Genomic DNA, 26668 nt, shown 5'->3' with positions numbered 1-26668 from the left:
AATTAAAAACTATGAAAAGGAAAAAAATTTAAAATTCCATCATTTCTTCAACGTAAAAACAAACAAACAAACAAACAAAAACACACACCTGTGAGTTCGAGGCCAGCCTGGTCTACAGAGTGAGTGCAGGACAGTCAGGGCTGTTACACAGAGAAACCCTGTCTTGAAAAACAAACCAAACCAAACCAACAAACCTCCCTTTGATCCCTGAGATTGTGAGCTGTAAAAACTTGTCTTTTGTTTGGAGTGGTTGAGCCCTAACAACCTTTAATCCAAGAGCTTTCTGTACACAGGATTTAATAAAATCAACCCTAGGTCAAGGAGGCAGAGCAAGAAACCAGAAGACAGGGATTAAGGCCAGGAGGGACTTGGAGTTGAGGGGTAGCTTTTAGCTCTTTGGCTCTTAGCTTTCTTGCTCTTGAGCTTCTCAGCTCCTCGGCCTTTGGATTTTTGGGCTTTGAGTTAGCAAGCCTTTGGCCTTGAGTTTTTGTTTTTGTTTTGTTTATTTTTGGCTTTTTCTTCCTGGGCAAGTGAGCCTTTTGGGCTTTTTCCCTCAGGACGTGAGCTGAGTAGGAAGGTCAGCTGGGTGCTTCCTCTGCCTCTCTGAGTTGGAGGGTTTTTCACTACAGCATCTGACTCCTGAGTCTTTATTGGTAAAAATAGAACGATCTGGGATTTTCAATTGTTAGCGACAGTGTGGCCTTGTTGGAGGAAGTGTGGCACTGAGGGTAGGCTTCTTCGAGGTTTCAGAAGCCCTTTCAAGACGTGCCTCTCGGCATGATGCTCATAGAACCCTCTAGAACTGTAAGCAAGCCCCCAATTAAATGCTTTCTCCCGTAAGAGCCGCCTTGGTCATGGTGTCTCTTCACTTCACAGAAATAGAACAGAAACTAAGGCAGTAACCCACGCAGACCTCTTGCCTCAGCCTCCTGAGTATTGACATGCCCACCATGGCCAGCTTCCACCTGTTAATTCAAAGGAAACTTGTAGGCTGGCAGGGAAGGAGCCTTACAGAGGATTCCCGACGCTTTCTGTGGTCGGAGAACTTCCATGGGAAAGCTCCCCGGGGGGAACTAAAGTATAATCCGCGTGTTTAGTGGGATTTCGGCTGTTTGAAAGCTAAAAAACAAAACAAAACAAAACAAAAACAATGAATCCCAGGAGGGCGGGGAAACTCTACTCAGGCACTGTGCGCGTGCGCAGAAACTTCAGTTGCCCCGGGCTTCTGCCTCTCGGAATCCTGGGAGTTGTAGTTCCGGAGCTTGGCGTTTCCGGGCCTTTTTCAGGCGGCTGTTGGAGTCCTGCGACTGCGTTCTCGCGAGGAGGTGAGTAGGTAAAGGTGGGCTTGAGGATCTCAGGGCCTCTCTTCACCTCTCTTGACGTCAGTGACTGGGTTAAAGGATGCGGGAGGACCTCTTTCGGGTCCTTGAAATGAGCCTTTGATGCTGATGTTGCGGCACACAGGAGGCCTCTGCCTTCCGATGTAGGAGAAAGTTTAGCAATTCTCAGTGTTCGGCCCAAGGAAGAAAAACCTGGACTTGGCAGCGTTTGCGGGATCGTGATGCCCAGTCCACCTCCCCTCACCTTTCTTACACCCTGTTACTGAGTAAGAATCTTTCTGTGCTTACTTTCTCCTCGTGCAAATAGGAATATTAGGAGGACCTATAACATACACTTGGTTTTAGAATCAGTTATAGAGAACACGTAACATGCATGAGCCCGTGCACACACACATCGAGTAATATATATTGTATATGTAATATTATATATATAGTACTGTTTACATGTGTGTTGTAGATGGTAGGTATTCTTGGGTCCACACATACTATATGTTTGTACAGTTCTTGGTACATGCTGTGTTCGTGTGACCACGAATATCTGTCACCCTATACGTAGATATAGCTCTTTGTATCAGAGAATATTGTAGCTTTTTCTTTACATTTTTATCTATCTATTTGAGACAGGATCTCAGTTTGTAGCCCTGGCTGCTCCAGAACCCACTAGGGTCTTCCTGCAGTCGACACCTCAGAACTGAGATTTTGCTGTGTGCTTTTTCTGACTCTTTCTTTTCATTGTTTAGTTTAATTGTTTCAAAAGTTTATATTTATTTTTTAAATTATGGGTATGTGCGTATATACCCACGCTCACCCATGCACAGACAGACGACACACACACACACACACACACAGGCATGTGCGCGCGTCGGTCAGTGGAGAGCAGGTGTCCACAGAGGCCACAGGTGTTGGAACCTTTGAGCTGGAGTTACAGATGGTTGTGAGCCTCCTAGTGTGGGTGCTGGGGACTAAACTCACACCCTGCATGTGCTCTTAACTGCTGAGCCATGTCCCCCAGCCCCTCTCTGACCCCTTTTGTGTTTTTTATTCTGGGATGTATGTGTGGGAGTGCTTTACTTGCACGTGTGTCTGTGCACCATGTGCATGCTTGGTCCCTGAAGAGTCCAGAAGAGGCCATGGGGTCCCCTGGAGCTGGTGTTAGGGATCATTTTGAGCTGCCATGTGGGTGCTGGGAACCAAACCTGGGTCCTCTGTAGGAGGCAGCCCTATAGCCCCCTGGCTTGTTTTGAAAAGGAAGAGTGTGCCATTCACAGGAGAGGGTCTCAGAACTTGTTATCACAGCATTCGCATTTTCAGCTTTCGTTTTTCACTGTGGAAATTTCCCCTCTAAAATAGAGCAAACTGAACTCCTACGTGGCAGTTGCTCTCTTACTCTGTCTCATTTTTGAAAGTCTTCTTGCCTTTCTCTCCCAACATGTTTTTCCCCTTGAGTTGTGTTAACGTGTGTGTGTGTGTGTTTGTGTGTGTGTGTATAAGAGAGAGAATGTGTGTAGAGGTGGTACATGTGTGTGTTTCCATGTGTGAGTGTTCTCTGTGTGTATGTGTGTGTTTGTGTGTAGGGGTGGTGCATATGTGTGTGTGTGGAGGTGGTGCGTTGGTGTGTGGTGTGTGTGTGAGAATGTGTGTAGAGTTGGTGGTACATGTGTGTGTGTGTGTGTGTGTGTGTGTGTGTGTGTGTAGGCTCTCTCTGCTATATCGTCTGAGACAAACTCCTGAATCTGATGCTTGCCCATTCTGTAAGACTCGCTGGTCAGCGAGCTTCAGGGAACTTCCTGTTCAGGATATTTAGTAACATGACTTGAAATTAATTGTGTCTATATATGAAGACCAACAGGAACTTTTCTTTCTTTCTTTCCTCCCCTGTCCCCCTCCCCCAAGACAGGGTTTCTCTGTGTAGCCTTGGAACTTTGGAACTTTTCTATTCATTTGTTAGGGCTGCCATTGAAAAGCACCACAGAGTAGAAGGCTTAATAATCTCTCTCTCTCTCTCTGTGTGTGTGTGTGTGTGTGTGTGTGTGTGTGTGTGTGTGACTGAGTCTTGTTTAGCCCAGGCTGTCCTCAAACTCTCTTTGTAGTCCAGGCTACCTTACATAGTGATACCCGTCTCAAATCAAAACAAAAAAGTGACGTTAGAAAAATGGTTGGCTTTCTTTGCTCTTCTGTAATTGCACCTGTCACTAATGTGTGAGTCTTGTTTCTTTGTGTGCATTTTCATTTCCTCTTTCCTGTTAGGTTGCAGGGGCCTCTGTCTCAGGGACCCCATCGTCGTCGTCGTCTTTTCAGACTGACCAGCAATGGCCTTGCAAGGCGGAGTTAGCCAATGAGTAAGTGTGGGGTTCAGGGAGCTATCCAACAACCAGCCAGAACACAGTGCTTTGGCCTGGGTTAGACCACCGAACAGGGTGATCTCCCTTAGGCTAGGCCAGCTGTAGAGACCGTCCACACTAGAGTCTTCAAAAATTGATATTGGCTAAGTGTAGGCAGGCAGGCAGGCAGGCATGGTGCTGCAGTAGCTGCCTAGAGAGCCACAGCAGGAAGCAGAGAGCTAAGTGGGCGTGGCTGTGGCATTTGAAACCTCAGTGCCCTTCTCTACTGACTCACTTCCTCCAGTAAGCCACGCCTCCTCATAACAAACCTTTTGGGGCCATCTCAGTCAGACCGCCCCCACCCCCACCCCCCTCTCCCCTCGCAGCAGTGAGTGCCCTGTGCTGAGCCATCACTCAGCTCCCTCAGAGTTCTCTCACCTTCTAAACCACCATCTCCTGTGCCCAAATCTGAGCCAGTCCATATGTGTCCCACCATGACTCTCATTGGTCTGTTTTTGTCTGCAAAAGCTTGTGGTGCGAGAGCTGGGATCAGGGATCCGGCCTGCCTCCAGCCTCTTGTGTTCATGGGTACAGCACCTGTCGTCTGCTGGCTCAATTTTCTGTCTCTGTCTCTGTTTCTTAACAATTAAACTTTTATTATACAACCCAACTAGCTTACACAAGAAGGAAAAAAGGTTAAAGGGACAGAAGAGTGAACCTTCCGGTATCCGTTCCACGGGACGGGTCCTTAGGTGTCTCTGGCCTGCGTGCCGGACCAGCCTGTTTGCTGATCCACGTGCGCTCAGGCCCGGTCTCAACCTGTTGTTCTCTCCTCTCTGTCTGCCTGTGTCACGTGCGAAGGGCGGTCTCCTTCTCCCATTGAGGGTCGATTAGAAAAACAATAGTCCAGGTGGAGTCCCCAGGTCTGCTTCCTGAATTCCAGGTTCAGGATGGCCCCACCCAGTCTATCACAAGGTATTCATGGGGTACCCCAAGGGTAAAGCCCGCCGAGACTGCTTTTACCTGTGACAAAGCTTACAGTCTTTCCCACAATTTTCTTAACAATTATCCTGTATTATGAACTCACTGACAGAGCGTTACCTCACTTACAACCCGACTAACCCAAACAATAGGAAAAGGAGATTAAAGGACAAAATAATGAAACCTTCCGAGGAGGAACGATCTTCCTGGCATAGTCAGCAGGACCTCGGCAAACCCGCAATTCAGCCAAGGTGGCTGCCGGAACCAGCAGCTAAGGTCCAAAGCCTCAGTCAGAGCCCAAAGCCTTGGGGCTTTCCCTGGAGCAGTTCTCTCTAGAAGCATCTCTCACAGTGTTGATGAACAGCCAAAACAATCCCGAGTCCTCTCTCTCTAGCCTCTTGTTTTGGGCTCGTGTGTGTGTGTGTGTGTGTGTGTGTGTGTGTGTGTGTGTGTGTGTGGTGTGTCCTCTCAGAATCTCTACTAGGGTGTTTTCAGCTGGCAATATCCAAGCTCCTCCACCAAGTGGTTCGACTTCTAAGGGGATAAACATCCTGCCCTTTCACTAGTCTGTTCCCCATCCCACATGTGGGATCAACACAAAAACATGTTTATCTCTCCTACGGTTGTCTTTGTTTTTTGAGAACTCTCCTAAATACCTACAGGTGCCACACACACATGTCTGTTAGCACGCATGATAATGCTGGGAATGACAAGCTGTTTCTGCCCTTTAAAAAAAAATTATTTATTTATTATATATATATATATAGTGCTCTGCCTGCATGTACACCTGCAGGCCAGAAGAGGGCGCCAGATCTCATTACAGATGGTTGTCAGCCACCATGTGGTTGTTGGGAATTGAACTTGAAAGACCCTCCTCACGGAGTGTCCTTCGTCAGGGAGACCCTCCCCAAGAACCAGCGAAACCAAAGTCCGGTTGCAAACGCAAGAGGCTTTATTGATTACACGGGTACCCGGGCGACACAGTCTATCAGATGACTGGCGCGCTGAGTGAAGGGGGGGAGACCCTTTTGTAGGGTGAAAAGCAGGAAGCAGGGTTACAGAGGCGAGAGGCATATTTATAGGGTTTTGATTGGCTAATTTAGTGCGGCTAGATTTGGCTTTGGAATCAGGAAATGGTGGGCTATTTTTTTACCAGTAGCTTACTCATAGATCATATATCCTGTTTTGTACAGGCCTTGTGAAATGGTGGGTGACCATTAATAACAGTTTCCCTGAACTGTTTGTGCAGGCTTTGTGAAATGGTGGGTGACCATGAACCTTGTGACATGGGTGGTATTTTTCCAGTCTAACTGGGCCTGTTAACCATTGTACAAGCCCTGCAAAATAGCATTACACAGGCCTTAAACTATTTGACTAAACAACATTTAGAAATGGGGTCTTTCAAACTCAGGACCTCCGGAGGAGCAGTTAGTGTTCTTAACCTCTGAGCCATCTCTCTAGCACTCCCCCCCCCACTTTTAAAAAATATTTTAAAAAATTTAAACAATTTATTCAGATTATATTGTAATTGTTATCCTCTCACTTGTATCTTCCCATTTCCCCCTCCCTCCCTCTTTCATCCTCTTCCCCTCCCCTAAGCCAGTGACAGAAGGGGACCTCCTCCCCCACCATATGACCACAGCCTATCAGGTCTCTTCCTGGTAGCCTGCTTCTCCTTCCTCTGAGTGCCACCAGGCCTCCCCACCAAGGGGAAGTGGTCCAGTAGGGGGCACCAGAGTTCATGCTAGAGTCAGTCCTGTTTCTGCTTTTTTTTTTTTTTTTTTTAAATAGCCGAGGCTGCACACAGTGGTTTAGGAGTTAGGAACAACATCACACAACTGGCCTAACAATAATTTTCTTGCCAGGTATGTGTGCGGAACTGTGTGCATGTTTATATGCTGCTCCGGCCCCCTTTGTGAGTCACTGATGTCATCATCATCATCATCATCATCATCATCGTATGTGTATGACTTTGGCCTCCGTGTATGTATGTGGCACCGTATGTGTGCAGCGCCCAAGGCTGTCAGATGTGGCCATCAAATCCCCTGGAACTGTAATTTCATACAACTGTGTGTTCATGAATATTAATAGCTAACGTTCTATTCATATTATTAATGAAGCTTAGTTATTTCTATATCAGCAATTTTCCTTAAATAACCACACGTGGCGACCGTGCTGTTTTCCACAGCTAAACACAGAGCTGCCCATAATCTAATCTGCTACCCCACGACCAATTAACTTCCACCCATCCAAAGTCCCCAATCCTTGCAGTTGTCATCTTAACCTAGAATCCATCCTTTTTCCTGCCTCTTGCATTTCTTCTCTCCATCCTCCTCCTGCTCCTACTCTCAAGCCCTAGAACCTTCGCTCCAGCACCCCTCCCCCTGCCTCTCCCCCCACTACATACCCCCAACCCTCCACACAAACACACACACACACACACACACACACACACACACACACACACACACACACGCTCCTGCAGTGTCAGCACTTTAATGGCCAGTCAGGGATAATGTGTGTGTGGGGGGTAAAGGATAAAGTTGGGGGAGGGGGCAGGCAATTAACATCTGAGTACATGGTAGGTCTAGATTAGCCCCAACATTTATGAGCCTGCATGCGGGGGCTGGGAACAGAACTAGAGAAACAGCTGACTGTTATTTAAAGGCATGGCCTTAATGTGGCTGAGAGCAGAAAGGAATTCAGCCGTTGGCAATGATTCCCATGTGCAGAGCAAAGCATGTCTAGTGCTTCAGTGATGAAAGCCACTTATGAGGGGCCTGGGCAGATGGCTCAATGGTTAAGAGCTCCGCTGCTCTTCCAGGGGTCCTGAGTTTAATTCCCAGCACCCACATGGCGGCTCACATCAGTCTGTAACTCTAGCTCCATGGGATCCGATGCCCTCTACTGGTGTGCAGATGTATACGCAGGCAAAACACCCCTCTGTGTAAAGTATGTAAATAAATAACCTTAAATTTTTTTTTTTTTTAAAGAGGACTGGTTTTGTCACTGATTGTTACCTGCTTTGTAGCAACTGCGGGAACAGGTTCAGCGAAAGTATTCCTCAAGCATTTTTCCTGCAGAATGCAATTTTTAGAACAGCCTGCGACATTAGTTCTCTCGTTGTTAAATATCCCCATTTCCTGGATGAAAGAATTGGGACATGACACTTGGAGGCCCAGGCAGGGAGGACCAAAGGTTCGAGGCCATCCTGGTTACAAATCAAGTTGTAGATGAGCCTCGGCTAAACGCTGAAACACTGTCCCCAAATACACGGCACACGGAAAAGATGGAGACAGAATTGACACACAGAGGTCACCCAGTCATGCTCAGTGTCACCCAGGTGAAGAGTGACGGCGCTGTCCCTCCTAGCTTCTGGGTGCACACAGGACTGTCCTCGCCTGGGTACTCTGTGCTCCGCCTATCCCTAGAACAGAACAGGAGTCCTGAGACCCACAGGAGACCACGTGTCGTGAGTGAGGTGCCTGTGGTTGGCATGGGTGTCATTTCCGGGGTCCTGAGTAGACGGAGTGACTTGTGACTGGAATCCAGCCCATGCTCGTCGTAAAGCCACACCAAGAGTGGACTGCACGGCTTAACCTTGTTCACAGCATTAGCCACGTGGGCCGGCGACTCCGCTGAGCAGACTCTCACTTGCTGTCTCCTCTCCCTCATTCTGTCTCCCCAGGACGCAGCTGTTCCCTAGGAAGACGGCAGGATGACCGGGGGCAAGGTGAGATGTTGAGCTTTTTTTCATTTGTTTTTGTTTTTGTTTTTTGTTTTTTTTTTGTTCCATTTTGTTTTGAGACAGTTCCTGGCTGGCCTGGAACTCACTCTGGAGACGAAGCTGACCATGAATTCACAGGTGTTTGTCTGCCTCTTGCCTTCCCAGTGTTGGGGTTAAAGGCGTGCACCACCACCCCTGGATAGGTTGAGCTTTTTCTAAGTTTCAGAGTGTCGTGTAAATTTGCAAGGATCCTGACATCTTGCTTCTTTCTCTGAGGAAGACCCGAGGGGAGCAGCAGGCATCGAGAACCTGCTGTGTGGAGCTGGAGAGGCAGCTCAGCGGCTGGCAGCACTGGCTGCTCTTGCAGGGGGATCCAGGCTCAGTTCCCAGCTTATTGTACAGAGGCTAGAGATAATCATGAACACCCAAGGTGCACCACACAGCCCCCTACAACTGAGAAGTAACTGAAATGTAAAAAGAGCAATAGTAAAAAATGGGTTAAAAGTGTAGAAACAAGGACTGTGGGTTCTTAGCTCAGGAGTTGCTTTCTACCCATCTTTCCCACTTTCCTCAGAGCTATCGGTCTTGCAGAAGACCAAAGTTAAAGCTGAGTGTTTCCTGTCACAGGAGGCAGTGACGTTCAGGGACGTGGCCGTGGTCTTCAGCAAGGAGGAGCTGGGGCTGCTGGATGCTGCCCAGAGGAAGCTGTACCATGACGTGATGCTGGAGACCTTCAGGAACCTTCTGTCAGTGGGTGAGAGCAGACATGTGTTGAAGCTAGTGGTTTCTAGTTTTCTAGTCACCATGTGATACAATGTTGAACTCGTCCTAATTTGATAAATGAAGTGAAAATTAAAGCATGGCAGTGTTGTGCCCAGATCACAAGATCCTCAAAAGACCCCCAGGACTCGATACTGATGCAATACACACAGGGTCTTTTAATACGGGCTTGAGCTTGGACCATAAGCCTTCCTGACACCGCAGGATAGTAGATTTCTACAGAGATTCAAGCATAATGGGTTTACAAAGGGAAAATCCACATGCAGGTGTTTCCAAACCTTGGCGTTTCATAATTGGTTTGTGAGTCACAGGAATACTGACCTTTAGGCTGGTTGAGTGGAGACTAAATCACAAGGGGAAACTTTCTCCTCAGAGGAACTTTGGATGCTAATTATATCTACTTGCCCAGGTACAAGTTTCTGGAGACAGCTGGCAAGTGCACTTTATGTGTCATTACATTGTCATTCCTGGAATGCAGGAAGAAGGGCCACCTCCAGGACAAGTTCTCACAGAACATATAATAGACCATGACCTTAGTTACAGAACATACAGAACATGGCGTTGGTTTGATCCTTGCATTCACCTCTGACTGGTTCATTGAAGGCACAATCATGGGTCACTGTGAAACTTATTCCTGTGAGTCGGCCTGTTGTAGGCCAGGGACTGTGCCCTCATGACTGGATGGTACCCAATCTTTGCTGGCTATAAGGAGGGCACAAGGCATGACTGGTTTAAGCAGAACTAAGAGCCTATTTTCTTGTAGCCATTTGTCCCTCGTGCCAGAGAGTTGCCTTCGACTTAGCATTTCTGCATATAAAGTGGAAAAATGGGCGAGGTCATTCTCTTCTGTAACTTCATTCTGCAGACATTAGGGGCGCTGTTAGCAGGGCCTAGAAATGCTGAAAAGCTAGTCAAAGTTAAGCTAATGTGGCACTTACCAAAAACATTGTTTAGCTAATCCAGTTGAAGAGACAGGGAGCCTGTGAGCAAGGCAAGTCTGTTTGTCTTTTTAAATAAGAGAAGAGACCTAGTACCTAGTAGTTTTAACTAGTGAATGAACTGACTAATGTACGAACAGTGGAACTAATTGTCCTCTACCTGTCAAGCTACCATTAGCTCAGCCATCAATGAAATCAGAGACCTGAGAAGGATGAATTGTAACCTAGATGAATTTATGTATCAATCAATATGACAGAGATGACTACCCATATCCTGGTACCCAGACAGTTGGCCCAGTTGTCTCCTGTGGTAACGTGGCACCATGGGCAGAGACAGTCTGGCCGTCAGGCACAGAGGCACTGAAGATGGGAGGCTGTTTCTGTGGAAGGAGAACGCGGAAGAGATCGATCTCACCTCGTTTTCAGCAATGTGAGACAGTCAGTTTCTGGGTGTCCAGTTTGTCGACATTTCACACTGGTCCCTAGCAGAGGGTGAGATGTTGGGAGCAATTTAGCTCAGGTCAGCATCCCGTGGTCCAAGGTTGAAGCCATCTGCCATGCCAAATCTTTTGAGAGATCTTGGAGAGGTACTGCAAGGATGCAGGGTTCTCTGTCCTGATTAATTTAAAGGTATTTAATGCCATATTCAGCAGATCTCTGACAAGCTTGAGGGCCAGCATATCTGTGCTCAATCCTTGTCTGCCTTTAGCTATCTGCTCTAAACTACATCTTACAAACATGAAACAGAATGTTATAATCTATAATCTGCAGATAAGTGTTAGAGGACCACATCTGTCTAGTTTTAGTATGTCAGAGTTGCTTGTTTCTAGCTATATATTGGCTGATTAATTTAGAAAACACCCGCGATTTACTGAACTAGTACCTAACAAAACCATAAGCTTTAATTATCCTCAACAGTTTGTGATCGCTTTTAAAAGGACTGGAACTGCACATAGCATTTTTAAGAATTACATAGACACAATGCCTTAAAAGAGTTGATACACATAGTATGCTGTAATCAAAATATAATGTCAATTTTGTTTCAATATACAAATATACAAAGATTTCAAGAACCAAAAACCATCCAGCCCACCTTGGGAATGGAGCATCATTCTCTTAGAATTGTTTCACTAACTATCAGGCAACTGATTCCCTGAGATAGGTGACAATAAACTGCATAAGTATCTTTTTAAATTAATATCAAAGCAACAATAGATACAGTCCACTGATGGACTGGCAATCTTGCTGGTTCCAACACATTTCACCATTAAGTCTGAACAGCAAACCCAGATCAAAGGACAGAGGTTGCCCTTGGTGCTAAGTGGGGCAACTGAATATTATTCACAGCATTCAATACAGAGGCTCGAGTCTACCACAACCAAAATGGCTGCTAGTCATGTGACTGCCCTTACCCAAGATGGTGGAGAGACTATGGCCACAGGGCCCCACACTTTTATCACAGAATCAACCTGGCAACCAGCCACATGTTGATAGAGGCCGTGGCAGACAATTTAAAAACATAGCCATATTCAGAAATTAAGGCGAAACGTCTTCCTAAGGCAGTGATTTTTACCTTTTTGAGAATGAAGGTGGAGCATAATAACCATACATTTAGAAGACAAACCCCACATTTTAACAGCGTAAACAATTGAATATCTCTAAAATTAATATCCCAACTTAAAAGTAATTTTAGAATTACCCATTTCCAACATCTGTAATGCAGCAGTCTGTTCATCTGAATCAACCTTTATAACAAGCAGAGAGCTCATTAGGACCAAAAGGCTGTAAAGTTGTTGCCTTATGCCACGTGGCTGTCTCAAGATGGTTGAGTCAAATGGCAGCATGTAGTCCACATGGTTGCTATTTAACATATCTGTGTTACAAACACATATGCACACATACATGTTCTAAACCAGAGTTTGAACTTAAAATTTAAACATCATACCCAATAAGCAAATGATAAATCCTTAGTTAACTATTCACAGTATAATCTTAAGCTATATAGGCTGGAGGTATAGCTTTAATACCTTATTAAAGAAACATTGTTTTAAATCCTATCTTTTATAAGTCTAGTTTTAAATACAGGACAAGAGTTATATAAAATCCTTAGTTTAAAAGTATCTACCTTTAGATCACTGCTTAGAATGGTCCCAAGTCTAAATTACAAGTTTAAGTTGGTCTTTTTGTTACGTTTATAACCAAGGTGTACAGAACACAAATTTATACATTTAAATAAAACAAGTTAAATCAAACATATAGTGGCCACATACAGTAATACATTTAGGATGGACAGACAAAACTTTTTTTTTTTTTTACTTCCTGTAGCTGGAATTTCAAGGGAAAAATACCTTGTCACCTGTTGAACCCAACTGGTACAGGCAGGGGCGGGGGCTTTCCAGTGGTGCCCTGGATCAGGTGACCATGTAAGACGCTTGGGGGGCGTGGGGCGGGCTTGTGACCAGACTGCAGGTGGGAAAAGCTTTCACCAAGGCCAAACAGCAGCTGCCCAAAAGTTCTGCGGTTCCTACGTCCTCCTGGTGCTTGTTCAGTGGAATTGGTGGGACATTTTAAAAGACAAGGAGGGGAGTGGGCAGATGTTAGAAAATCTGCTTCCACCCCTCCCCAACCGCTGCACACTCAAGGCATAGAGAGCAGAAGCAGGTGGGGAGGAGGGTTACCACTGCTGGATGAGTGTTCAGGTGTTTCCTACCAGCAAGGACTCAGTAGCCCCCATCTTCACTATGGGGGTCCTTGGAGGGCCTTCCGTGCTTGGGACAGGCCCCTCCACCCAGGACTCAGCAGCGGCTGAGTGTTCACACAGAAAGTGGGAGGCGCCAGGCTCCAGCCACCATGCTTTCAGCAGGTAGTGGAAAGCGCTGGCCAGCATAGCACCCGAGACCTGGCCGAAATCTAGAACTGAGACGGTTGCAAGCAGACAGAAACACAAAAGGACCACACAAACAGAGATGTTCCGGTATGGTGAGAGAAAAGAACCAAAATTCAGAAAAGCCGACTGGCCTGAGAGCCAGCGGGCTCTGTCACGTTCTGGGAGAAACCAAACCAGAAACAGCCTACCCTGTGACCAGGCTCTGACTAAATCAGAAAACCAGACCTGGTCTGGGTGTCCTACAAAAGATTCTTAGTCACAAGAGTCACACAAAGACAAAAAAGAAGAAGAAAAAAAAAACCCACAAATCAGACTTCCTGGTGCACACAGGAAGTGAGACGTTGGCATCTCGCCATGCTGCGGGAGCGACCTGCTTGTCTCCCTAACAAACTTGAGATTGTCTGTCCCATCCTCCCATCAGTCAATGTCTCAATCAACACTATACACAAAACAGTTGTCAGAAATACAGACAAACATGTTCGGCTTGCCTATGTAAGAGAAAACAAAAGTACCAGCTCGGCTGCCCAGGAGAGCACTCAGTGGCCGTATCCGGTAACAAACAGATGTGAGGCTCTAAGTCCTGATGGGGATCAGAGCTCCCCCTTATGTCAGGCTTTAAGTCCTCCTGATGGGGACCAGAGTCCCCCCGACAGGATCTGGAACATCTTCCAGGCTCCTGCAGCCATGACTATCCAGCGCCTGTCACTCCTTGCTGTCATAGATACAGAGGTCCCAGGGCACCTGAAAACAAAAGTAGCAGACAGAGCCACAGCACAGACATAGATAGTATACTTATCAGCCAGTGTAGGACCGGCCAGTTCAGTGTCCTGAGGGTTTGGGGGATTCCCAGCGAGCCCCCAGATGTTGTGCCCAGATCATGAGATTCCCCCCCAAAAGACCACCAGGACTCGATACCGATGCAATACACACAGAGTCCTTTATTATGGGCTCAAGCTTGGACCACAAGCCTTCCCGACGCCTCAGGATGGGAGACTGGTACAGAGCTTCAAGCATAATAGGTTTATAAAGGGAAAAACTGCAAGTGGGGATTTCTAAACCTTGGCGTTTCACAAGACTGACCATTAGGTGGGTTGAGTGGATACTAAATCACACTGGGAATTTTTTTTTTTCCTCAGAGGAACATTTGGTGCTCATTATATCTAATTGCCCAGGTATGAGTTTCTAGAGACTGCTGGCATGCAATACGTGGTTATTCCTGGAATGGGGGAAGAAGTAAGGGTCACATAGAGGACAAGTTCTGACATAACATACAGGCCATGACATAACTTATAGAACATACAGAACATGGCATTAGTTTGGTCCTTACATTAGTGTGTTTTCATCTTCCTCAAATTATAATCTCACTCCCTCCACCTGGTGGCGCCTGCTGAGCGATGCCTACTGATGCTGAAATATGTTGAGGCAGCTGGAGAGATAGCCCATCAGTTAATGCTTTCTTTGCTCTTGTAGAGGACCAGAGTTTGGCTCCCAGCACCCACGTCAGGTTGTTCACAAATACCTGTTAACTCCAGCTGCAGGGCTGGAGAGATGGCTCAGAGGTTAAGAGCACTGCCTGTTCATCCAAAGGTCCTGAGTTCAATTCCCAGCAAACACATGGTGGATCACAACCATCTGTAGTGTAATCTGGTGCTCTCTTCTGGTGTGCAGGCATACATGGGGGAAGAATACTGTATAATTAAATTTAAAATGAACAGACTCCAGCTCAGGGTATCTGTCTCCCTCTGCTGGTCTCCATGGGCACCTGCACTCACGTACACATACACACACACACACACACACACACACACACACACACATACACTTACATGTACACATCAGAAAAAAATTGAAAAGATATATCATTAAAATGAAATGAAATAGATTTGAGGTTATGACAAGGCCAGCAGCTAAGGCACCTGGAGCCAAGGTTGATGCCCCAACGCTCAGTCCCAGGGGCCTACATGGTGGATGGAGAGACCTGAGAATGTAACAAGAAAATGTAACAGAAAAGAAATCCCAATGATGGTCTTTCTAGGACATTGCCAAGAACAGTTTGAGAGACTAGGGAGAAGAGATAATGAAAATTGTTGTTCATCAAAACAATTTTCCTAAAGTCTATCTATGAGTGTATATCCTGGGTCTTTTCAAACATTATATTTCTTCCTCTGACTTGTATTATGAGTTTAGGGAAGAATAGATTTGACCAGCTGAAGAAGATACAGTAGGCTGATATTTTTAGAACACGCTCATCTGGGGTGTGTTAATTCACAGGGCATCAGAGCGTGACTCCAGATGTTTTGCTCCAGCTCAAGAGAGAAGATGTGTTCTGGATGTTGACCTTGGCTAGGTGGAGCAGTGAATCTACAGGTGAGAACAGTGTGACTCCGATATCCTGCTCCTTAACCTAAGCATGGCTTTGGGGCTGGGTGTCAGTCGAGGCTTTGTACCACTGTCGAGAATCCGTCCGTCCTCAGCGTCAGTCTCCATTTGCTCTGTGACTCCCTCAAAGCTGAGTTACAACATGCTATTCCTCCACATCCGGATGGTTCCTTGTGGATGTGTATACATGGGCATGCATGTGCACATATACACACACAACACACACACACACACACACACACACACACACACACACACATACACACACACACGTGCGTGAGGAGGCTATAGATCACAATAGTCTTCCTCAGCCACTTTCCACATTTATTTTTTAAAGCCTCGTATTCATTATGTGTGTGGTGAGGACAGGTACTGCAGTGTCACTCATACATGATGCTCTGTAGACCTCTAAGTGGGTCTCATAGCACTGGCCTCGGCGTCTGGGCGTGTCAGTGAGGTGACAGGGCACTCAGGCTAACAGGAAGGCAACCTTTCTGTGGTTCAGTGAATGAAGCCTTAGACTGTGGTCTTGGCTGTACAACGGCAACATTAGCCAACACGGCGTTCACGCGCCCCACCTCTCTCTGAATTCTCTATATGCTTTTAGGAGACAGGAATCTACAGGAGACGGACCCTCTTCAGGAAAGAGGGTTGAGGTACCTGCCACACGAGGAGCTTCTCTGCTCGCAAATCTGGCAACAAGTTACAAGGGAGTTAACCAAGGCTTGGGATTGCACGGTAAACACCGGAGGAACTGGCTCTCCATTGAAACCAGATGCCATGCGCTGGGAAGAAGAGGAGCTGAGTGAAGTTTCCAGTCAGAATTCACTTCCTCAGGTTGACCACAGGGAATTCCCTGAAGAAGAGGCACGTGAGAAAGATTTCAGTTGCACCCACCGTCTCCATGTTATTACAGGAGAGAAGCCCTACAAGTGTGAAAAATGTCACAACACCTGTCAGTTCCCAAGTCTTCAGTCCCATCAGAGAATACACGATATACACGGATTGAACAAGGCAGAGAGTCTGTTCAAAATTTTCAGTCAAAGGCCACTATTTCAGTATCATCAGAGTGTCCCCACTGGAGAAAACCCCAAAGGATATGAGGAGTGTGGGGATACTGGGAAAAGCTCCTGTGGCCAGACAGTTTTGTTAGGTCACAGAGGAGAGGAACCCTATAAATGTGAGGAGTGTGGAGAGAGCTTCAGCCACAGCTCACATCTCCAGGTCCATCAGAGAGTCCACGCTGGAGAGAAGCCTTATAACTGTGAAGAGACTGGGAAGGACTTTGCTGGGTTTTCACGACCACACCCGCATCACCAAATCCACAAAAGGGAGAAGCCATACAAGGGTGATGCATGTGGCAAGGGCTTTAGCGACAGTTCACACGTTAACATTCATTGTAGAGCCCACACAGGAGAAAAACGCAGTAAGTGTGAGGAATATGGGAAAGGCTTCTGTCAGACCCCAAACCTTCTGGATCATCACAGGGGCCACACTGGGGAGAAGCCTTATCAATGTAATACTTGTGGGAAGAGCTTCAGCCGTAGCTCTGATTTTAACACTCACATTAGGGTCCACACAGGTGAAAAACCCTACAAGTGTGAGGAGTGTGGGAAAGACTTTAGCCAGGCATCAGATCTTCTGTCCCATCAGAGAGGCCACACCGGAGAGAAACCCTACAAATGTAACATATGTGGGAAGAGCTTCCGTTGGAGCTCAAATCTCAGCGTTCATCGTAGAATCCACACAGGAGAAAAACCCTACAAGTGTGAGGAGTGTGGGAAAGGCTTTAGCCAGTCATCCGATCTTCTGTCCCATCAGAGAGGCCACACCGGAGAGAAACCCTACAAATGTAACATATGTGGGAAGAGCTTCCGCCGGAGTTCGGACCGTAATGTCCATTGTAGAATCCATACAGGAGAAAAACCCTATAAGTGTGAGGAGTGTGGAAAAGCCTTCACCCAGGCCGCGAACCTTCTGGCCCATCAGAGGAGCCACACCGGAGAGAAACCCTATAAATCTAACCCAGGTGGGAAGAGCTTCCGCCGGAGTTCAAACCTTAATGTCCATTGTAGAATCCACACAAGAGAGAATCCATACATATGTGATACATGTGGTAAGACCTTTAGCTACAGTTCGCAGTTTAAAATCCATTGTCGATTCCACACAGGAGAAAAGCCCTATAAGTGTGAGGAGTGTGGCAAAGGCTTCAGCGTAGCCTCACACCTTAAAGCTCATCAGATAAGCCACACGGGAGAGAAACCCTACAAATGTAGCACATGTGGGAAAGGCTTCAGCCGGAGTTCAAATCTCAGCGTTCACTGTAGAATCCACACAGGAGAGAAACCATACAAATGTGACAAGTGTGGCAAGGCCTTCAGTCAGTTCTCAAGTCTCCAAGTGCATCTGGGGGTCCACACAGGAGAGAAACCGTATCAGTGCGCAGAGTGCGGGAAGGCCTTCACGGTAGGTTCACAACTCCAAGCCCACCAAAGGTCACACACCGGAGAGAGACCCTATCAGTGTGATGTAACAAGGACGAGTGCTTGTACGTAAATGTCTCCGTGTTTGAGTGAACAACCATTGTATCTGAATATCAGTAATCTTTTAAAATCTGTAAGGGTCGAGCTATATATTGACTATCAGTGTATAAGTTAAACGAAGTATTGACAATTATATCAAATACAGCTGCCACTGCCCTTAATTCAACCTCTTGAGCTGATGCCAAATTTGCTTGTAAAATATACTTTTGATCCTGTATAACATAAACAGCCGTCCCATTAGACGATCCATCAGTAAAAAGTGTCTGGGCTCCTGGTATTAGGATCATTTTTATAATTTTTGAAAATGCTATAGAATGGATATTTAAAAACTGTATCAACCTATTATTAGGATAATGATGATCTATTTTTGCCCATTGATTGAGCAAATGCATTAGCTCAAGTATCGTTATTTTGGAATAACCAGTCAACTTGTTGTCTAGTAAATGGGATTCTAATCAAATGTGGCTCGATACCAAAGTATGAGAATTTTCTCTAGTTAATTTAGACTAAACAAGTTACAGATTCATAATAAGATGTCAACACATATGCCGGTATATGAGTAACGTCCGGTGAATCCATAGTAAAGGACCTCTTTGCCAAATGACAGCAGCAGGAGCATGCTGAGCAGCCAGAATACATGCTAACAGTTTTTCTGATAATCAACATATTGTATAATCCATTGTTCTGTGGCTGACGCAGCCCAAGCCAAACCATCCCGCCTTCTTTGGATAATTGTCCCTGTGATGATGGATCGGAGTCTCCTTTAAGAATATCAAATAAAGGCTTTAGCTCTCCAGTGGACAATTTTAAATAAGGTCGAAGCCAATTAATATCCCCCAAGAGTTTTTGAAAACCATTCGAAGCAGTCAAGTTGTCTTTTCTAATTTGATTTTTTAAAATGTAAAATAGCTTTCAGGAAAAAAAAATTGCTTTCAGGTACAATTTATGTCCCAGATAAGAAAACGGTGTGGCCCGTTGGACCTTCTCAGTAGCTGTTATTAAGCCTGGTTTTTAAAAGCATCGTGTAGATGAGCATAAGCAGCTCACAGGAAGCCTCCATCTTTAGATGTTAAAAGATTGTCATCCACACAGTGTGCAGCATATAACTGAGGACGTCACTCGAGTTTGAGGGGCTGCCTGGGCTACAGATTTTTGACAGAGAGTTGGGCTACTTGCCATGCCTTGAGGCAACACTAGCCAGGGATATCTTTCCATAGGCTCCTTAAAAATTGTTGAAGGTACGCTGAAAGCAAATCTTTTACAGTCTCCAAGAGGAAACATATAAAAACAATCTTTCAAATCCAAAATAATCTTATATGTATCTTGAGGTGTGGCAGAAGGAATGGGCAGCCCTGGTTGTAAAGCTCCCAGCAGCTCCACAGTCTTGTTTACTTTTCTCAGGTCTTGCAATAGCCTCCCTTTTCCTGACTTCTTTTTAACAACAGAAATTGGAGAATTCCATGGAGAATTAGAAGTGATGTGGCCACTGTCAAGCTGTTCCTGTGCTAACTGTTCTGTGGCCTGAGTTTACCCAGGCTTGGGTGGCAGAATGCCTAGTTTCACTTTTCTCGAGCATTGAGGCATCCCTCGCAATGCTGGTTTAGCCTTTTTCTTTCATGCCTGGGGTCTAAACTCTCTCTGACTAAAGCTCACAAAGTAAAAGTGTTTACCGGAACCTTCTCAGGTCCAAAAGCATCACAATGGTCTTGTAACAAAACTCCTACCTTTCCCAAAGTTTTCAAGTTTACTGTTCCCCTTTTCAGGGAACCATGGACAAACACTTTCTACAAACTCAAAATTTAAACAACTGTTGCTGACTTACCTTGGTTCCTCGGGTCTGAAGCATGTTTTTAAGCATATGTACAAACAGCAGGCAACTAACTTATTACCTTGGTCCATGTTTACTCTCAAGAGATTTTTCACCTCATTCTTACCTTTTTATTTTATGTGAGCTCACTTTCCTCCTCTGGTGTCCTTCACTGAATCCCCGCCATATACGAGTCCCCCTGTTTGGGCGCCAGTTGGTAGAGCCTGCTCTGGACAACGTCAACAGATCCCAGACCAGGGAGTGAGGCCGAGAAATAAAAGAACAGAAATACGAAACCAAGGCAAGAAATCATTGGAAACACAGCATAGACTCGAGAGGGCCTGCAGTCAATACCACACAACACCTCAGCTTTATTCACCAGTTCAATGTATACACATCTCGGGCACAGGAAAACAAAGCAGACGGTCGCCCTCAGGAGATAACACCGACATTTTCACGGGAAAAGCAGTGTAAGCTCTATTGACTCTCGGCCTTGAGGCCACAGTGTGCTTTCTCTGATAGTCTGAAGAAGACCTTGAGGGTGCACTTGGCAGAACATCTTGCTTAACCACGGTCTCGGCAATGTGTGTGATTCTTACGCTGGAACAAAGAGCAACGCACATGGACAAACCTTATACAAACGGCTCCCGACAGGTGGGCCTTGTCTCTAAAGATCAGACAGGTCTGGTGAGCTTGGCTCAGTGGGTAGAGAGAGGTACTTGCTGCTAGGTGACCTGACTTAAGTTCCAGGACTGCCATAGTAGAGAGAACTGACCGCCTTAAACCATCCTCTGTCCTCTGACTTCCTGCATGCACACCATGGCACACACACACCCCACCCCTAAAATGAGAAGATGACTTGAAAATCGTGAGGGAGGCTGGGTCTCACAGTGTGTCTCTCGCTGTCCTGCAACTCGAGAAAACATTCTGCCTCCCATATGCTGAGATTAAATGGGTTCACCATACTCAGTCACAATAAAAGATTCTGTTAAACAAACCAAGAAAACCTCTAGCATTTAAAATACCTTTAATGGGCTGGAGAGATGGCTCAGCAGTTAAGAGCACTGACTGCTCTTTCAGAGGTCATGAGTTCAATTCCCAGCAACCACATGGCGGCTCACAGCCATCTGTAATGTGATCTGATGCCTTCTTCTGGCCTGCAGGTGTACATGCAGGCAGAGCACTGAATACATAATAATAAATAAATCTTTAAAAATTAAAAAAATATACCTTTAAATGGATACTTTATTCGCAGTGATTTTTTCCCCCACATCATTCTGAGTTTTGGAAGATGCTGTCAGGTAACCACCACAATCAAGAGTTTGAAAAGCTCCTGTTCCCCTGCCCTGAGCCTTTCTGTAATCCCCATTGTTACCATAGCAACCAGTGACCTGTTCTCTTTCTAATACTTTACCTCTTCCAAAATGTAAACGCAGTCCTATTGTATGTGGCCTGCTGCAGCTAAGGTTTTCCCTTGGTGCAATTCTTTAGTTTACCCATCGTGTCTGTGTCTCTCTGTGGGGAGGGCAACTAGGCATCAAGCCCAGAGTTTCCTGAATTAAGCAAATGTTCTACCACTTAAGCTTCCTCTCTAGGCCTGTCTTTCCTTTTCCTTGCTGAATAATATTCCTTTCTGTGGATATACCACATTTGTTTATTTTTTCACGACCTGAAAAATGTTTGAATTTCCAGATTTTGTGATTATGTAGAAAGCAGCTGCAAGCATTTCATATACATATTATCGACCTTTTCTTTTAGATTCATAAATATGTCTTGCTGCATTATACAGTAGGGCGACATTAAGCTACAGAAAGCTTCAAAACTTGGAAATTATGTATGTGTGTCTGTCTATGTCAGTGTATGTCTATATATGTGCAGGTGCACAGAGGGCAGTCCCCAGACCCTATGGAGCTGTGGTGACAGGTGGTTGTAACTTGCTGGATATGTGGCTGGTGCTGAGCTTGGGCTTTGTTTCAATTTTTTTTTTGTCCTCCCCAACCCCTTGAGGTTTGTCATCAATAATTAATTCATTGCAGATAACTTTGCATAAGTATGAGGTCAAATAGAAATCTAATTTGCTCCATTTTCAGTACTGAATTTCTCTCACATTTATAAAAGCCATGTGTTCATCTTTTCCTGGTCTCTGGGTCTCCTGATGCTCTTGTGTGTTGTTTTGCCTGATACTGTGTAAGCAGAAATGTTGGGGGTTGGGGGGAAGACTCCTCAGAGCTGAAGAGATGGCTCAGAGGTTTAGAGCACTGGCTGCTCTTCCAGACTTCTGAGTTCAGTTGCTAGCAACCATCAATAATGAGATTTGGTGCCTTCTTTCGGCACAGGTGTACATGTAGGGAAAACATTGTATACCTAATAAATAAATCTTTAAACAAAGAAATAAGAACAGTAGTTTCATATGCCTCACTGGAATTGGTGTGATTCTTCCAGCTTTATTTATTTATGTATTTATTTAAAAAATTAATTTGACCATTTTTCTTTTCTCTTTTGGATAACAAAAAGTATTTCACTAAAACATAAGATTAACTTAAGTTTTCACACCAGCCATATAAAATGGTCACAAGCTTTCTTTCTTTCTTTCTTTCTTTTCTCTCTCCCTTCTTTTCTCAATCTTCTTCTTTTTGGGGGGAGATGGGTAAGGGTGGGGGAGGGGCAGAGAATTTACAGTTGACAGCAAAGTCACAGCACAATTCTACAATACCAGTTAACTGTATTAACCACTGCAGTCAGATCTCATGGGGGGGGGGGGAAGAAATGAGACCATAAGAAAAATGAAACTATGTTCTTAAAAAATTAAAATAAAGACACCCATTTCCCCTGGCAGCTAACCCTGACAACTGCCTTCATTCTTTAGTGCTTGGTACTTAAACCACAGTGGGGACAGGGAAATGAGTCAATGCTTTCTGTTGGGGGTAGGTCTGATGTATTTTGCTGCTAATTAATAAAAATCCATCGCCTGGGCAGGGAAAATGAGGTCGGTGTGGTTAATGTTCCCCCGCCTTGGAGACAGAGCATCTTGGGAAGAAGAGGAGAGGCCGAGGGGAAGAGAGGAGATGAAGGCCACCATGGGTTAGACGGTGGAGGAGAAGCACATGGTTGCCGTGGGTGGAGGATTTGGCCCGGATGAAGAACATTAGCGAGTATTTGGGATTACGGATGGGTGGTGGCTTGATTAGCAACAGATGGCATGGGATTGTAGCAGGTATGGGATACCTGCCCTACTATCAAAAGTAGTTTACGGTATTAATGTCTGCCCTGCCCCAGGTTAACTAAGGCTATCTTAAAATATAACAGTGTCTGTGTCTTGATTGCTTGCTAGCGGGTTATACTGCCAAAATAATAATTACAGGCCAGTTAACAAACAATTCTTAGGTCCTATTGGTAACATAACTACAGGTGGCGCCCAATATGGGGACTAATAATACTAGTAGTTTTAACGACAAGCGGCGTAGTGAGTTATGACAATTGATCGTTTACTGTCAGTTACAGACTGAACCCCTGTTCTACACGACCCCCCCCCCCCCCGCCCTCCTCGCTACTGCCCTTGACTAGTGAGAGGAGAAGAAGGCCGCCAGGGGTTAGATGGTGGAGGAGAAACACGTGGCCAGCGTGGACGGCCCAGATGAAAAACATTAGCAAGTATATGGGAAAATGGATGGATGATAGAGGCAGACGGCGTCTGTTAGAAGCAGATGGCGTGGGATTGGGGCAGGGATCTCATCCCTGTCCCATTATGGGAGGCCGACCAGGCCAGCTGGTCAGTTATTGGGGGGCCGAGGAGGGTCGCAACCTGTGGATAAAAAATGGGCGAGAGGGAGGCAGGGCTCAAGGAAACAGTAGCTTGTCAAGAGCCGTTTATTGAAGGTGAGGGCAGGCTTTTTAAAACCTGCTTTAGGGAGGGCGGGGGTAAGCGAGGAGGGTAATGGAAAAGTACAGAATCTTCTGGGGTTGAGCCCCGGGAACATCTGCAGGGGGAGGGGTTTTCCTAGTTGGGGCAAAGCAGGATGTCTCTGTGGTTATCTCAGGATCAGATTGCTTTCTTCTCAGGGCTAAGCCGGATGCCTTGCGTGCCTAGTGAGTGGCCAAGCAGGATGTTTGCTGCAGGTGCTGAATGGGTGGGGGTCGGCCACGGGCCGTTTGGTCCCTGACAGGAGGCAGTTTAAGGGATTAATGTCTGCTCTGCCCGAGGTTAACTAAGGCTATTTTAAAATATAACAAGTGTCTGTGTCTTGATCAATAGCGGGTTATACTGCCATAATAATATTAAGTATAGGCTTGACAATAAACACTATTAGGCCCTATTGGTAATATAAAAATGACAGGTTTCCAACGTCAAAACCATCTGGAGCATACTTCCAGCCCCTATACTTGCTTTACAACACGAACCAGGACAAGACTGAGCTTTGCTAGTGTGCATGTCCGCCCCAAAGATGAAGGTGCCTGGGCTTTTCATCTGTTGTGTTTGTGAGACTGTGTCCGTTCAATGCCAACAACGAAAGGAGGAAATCTCTGCAGAACAGAAGCGATGTACACTTGATGATTTGATCGACATAAATACGATTCACGGCATATAGACTTGACTGAGAATTCACCATTTCCATGGCTATGGGCTTCCCAGCTCTTCCATGGTCTGGCCACTTCATTTGCTAAGGGATCATCTGGATTCAGAGTGCATAACAAGCCCGGATTGATAGCAGAACTGTGAATCTGCCGAGCTAGGGAGCCAATTACCTTTCAAACTAGCCAAACGTAGTCTACCCAGATCTCCCTTCTATCCCCCATGAGGTTCTCTGTGTAGCTTCTGCTGTCCTGGACTCGCTTTGTAGACCAGGCTGGCCTCGAACTCACAGAGATCCTCATGCCTCTGCCTCCCAGAGTGCTGTGATTACAGGCTTGTGCCTCCACACCCTTTTTCTATAGATTTATTTGTTATATATACAGTGTATACAGTGTTCTGCCTGCATGCACCCCTGCAGGCCAGAAGAGGGCACCAGATCTCATTATAGATGGTTGTGAACCACCACGTGGTTGTGAGAATTGAACTCAGGACCTTTGGAAGAGCAGTCAATGGTCTTAACCTCTGAGCCATCTCTCCAGCTCTCCTTGCTCGTCTTATTAGGATTATAAATTTTGGTACTGTAGGTGCTGACTCCATTCCGTTAAAAGTCTAGCTGACTCTATGAAACGCTTTGGTTTTTACTAAGGCAGCTTAAGCCTGAGTTTCTGTTTCCCAAGAAAAGGAACTTTAGTCCTCGGCAGCTGTTCCCTAGCAACTGCCCCTAGCAACTGCCCCTAGCAACTGCCTATCAGAGAATGTTAGGAAAGGCCTGAAGACCAGATGGCCCCAAAGACAGACATGACAAGGGACCATGTGTACATTGTGACCGGTTACGGCCAATTAGAAGAAAGCAAGACTCTGCCCCCATTACGTAAGTGAAACTCTAACCAATGATTAACACTCCCCAGTGGAATTTCCCCAGCCTACTGTAACCGCCATGAAAACCTTGCCTCGTCTGAAGCCCCGTATTCTCCTTCCGTAGCCGCTGCTTTGGTGACAGGGAAGAGTCCCTGCTTAAGCCTGAATGAACTTGCATCTCAAGTGGCTCCTGAGGGGTCTTTGGCGATCTGGGTTGTATAGTGCGGACCCGAAAAGCTCCGCGGAGGACAAGGGAAAGGGCTGCGTGGCACAAACACACTCCGCAGAGCTGCTAGATTCCCGTGCACACTCCACTAGACTAGAGTGCTTCATGGGTTTCCTCACGCACTATTGGAAATGTAGCTCAGCCTTTCCAGGATGTGGGGCTTACTGAGAGCTGACGTGGAGGCTTCTGGGAAGTGTGGTCCAGGTACTCTGAGCTTTGTGCTTGCTTCAACAGAGGCAGGCAAACCCGGAGCATTCTGGGAAGTGTAGTTCAAGTTCTCTGAGACTTGCTGTGCTTTTTCTGTGCTAGCTGAAGAGAGACTTTCCGGAATCCCAGGTGGTTTCAGTTAGCATCCACTCCCCTGTTCTCCCGCGAGTGTCCTCCTTTCCGCACCTTCCGCGACTGATCCCTGGACCTGGAGGTTTGCGGGGTCGGTGGCGGGCGGCCGCAGGGGAGTCGGCTCCAGGCTGGCGAGGCGGAAGCTCAGGGCCGCCAGTGAGCCTCCCTCCATCCCGCAGAGATCATTGCACTGACAGGGTCTCAGTGTGTGGCTTGGTCATCCTCCTGCCTCAGCCTTGGGTGTGCTGCGATGACAGGTGTGAGCCATCACGCCTTGCTTCACTGCTGTCGTCTGGAGCTGGGGTGCGGAGGGCCATGCTGATAGGGTCATTTGGGAAATTGGTGTAGCTAGTGTCGCCTGACCTGGCCCTGAAGATTCTAGGACTCAATTCAGGGAACCGGGATGGGTGGAGATTTGTCGCGAGCCTGTGATGTAGAAGGGTAGATGGAGACGTTGTGGCTTTCCACGAGGTTAAAATCTAGTAAGCGATGAGAAAGTCACAAGGTATGTCAGTTCATAGGCTGCAGCTTGCCAAGGAATCTTGATTTCGTTGGTAATTAATCTCGGGTTTAAAAAAATTATTAATTTATTCAGGTTACAACTCAATTGCCATTCCATCACTTGTATCCTCCCATTCCTCCCTCCCTCCCACTTTCACCCTATTCCCTCCCCCCCCTATGACCGAGGGGGACCTCCTCCCCCACTATGTGGTCATAGGCTATCAAGTCTCATCTTGGTATACTGCTTATTCTTTCTTGGAGTGCCACCGGAGGGGAGCTGGTCAAATATGGAGCACCAAAATCCATCCCGGGTTCTTTTATTCTGAGCTTAATAACTAATGATAAATCTCAGACCACGGGTCACTTGGCGCTCCCTCCCTCCCTCCCCCCCCCCTCTACACACACACACACACACACACACACACACACACACACACACACACACACACGGGCTCTAACAGGCAGAGAGCT

The 26668-nt window shown here is 46.3% G+C and overlaps 1 protein-coding gene and 2 long non-coding RNA genes across 7 annotated transcripts in view; 1 reads left to right on the top strand and 2 right to left on the bottom strand.

Annotated features, from left to right (window-relative positions):
• LOC311591625 overlaps positions 1 to 26668 on the bottom strand; it is a 55184-nt gene that overhangs the window by 10465 nt on the left and 18051 nt on the right. The gene's annotated exons all lie outside the window — the stretch shown is intronic.
• On the top strand, positions 1261 to 18710 carry LOC311591578 (uncharacterized protein). Of its 5 annotated transcripts, XM_084771365.1 has the most exons (6): positions 1276 to 1325; positions 3588 to 3679; positions 8331 to 8375; positions 8997 to 9123; positions 15246 to 15341; positions 15961 to 18710. In XM_084771365.1, exons 3-6 carry the CDS (start codon positions 8361 to 8363, stop codon positions 17907 to 17909), a joined length of 2187 nt encoding a protein of 728 aa, XP_084627491.1. In that variant the 5' UTR covers positions 1276 to 1325; positions 3588 to 3679; positions 8331 to 8360; the 3' UTR covers positions 17910 to 18710. The 5 variants fall into 5 exon arrangements, with proteins under 5 accessions (XP_084627492.1, XP_084627491.1, XP_084627494.1 ...); XM_084771366.1 differs by lacking the exon at positions 3588 to 3679 and having other exon boundaries at positions 1261 to 1325; XM_084771368.1 differs by lacking the exons at positions 1276 to 1325; positions 3588 to 3679 and adding an exon at positions 1335 to 1606.
• LOC311591620 lies at positions 18270 to 22297 on the bottom strand. Its single transcript, XR_014777146.1, has 2 exons — positions 20934 to 22297; positions 18270 to 20728 (listed from the first exon to the last, which is right to left on the bottom strand). It is a non-coding gene; the product is annotated as an uncharacterized lncRNA (long non-coding RNA).

Source organism: Acomys minous (assembly GCF_964271855.1).
Source record: "Acomys minous genome assembly, chromosome: 20".
NCBI classification, from domain to species: domain Eukaryota; kingdom Metazoa; phylum Chordata; class Mammalia; order Rodentia; family Muridae; genus Acomys; species Acomys minous.
The sequence above is the reverse complement of the archived record's forward strand: the minus strand, read 5'-3'. Positions and strand labels throughout refer to the sequence as shown.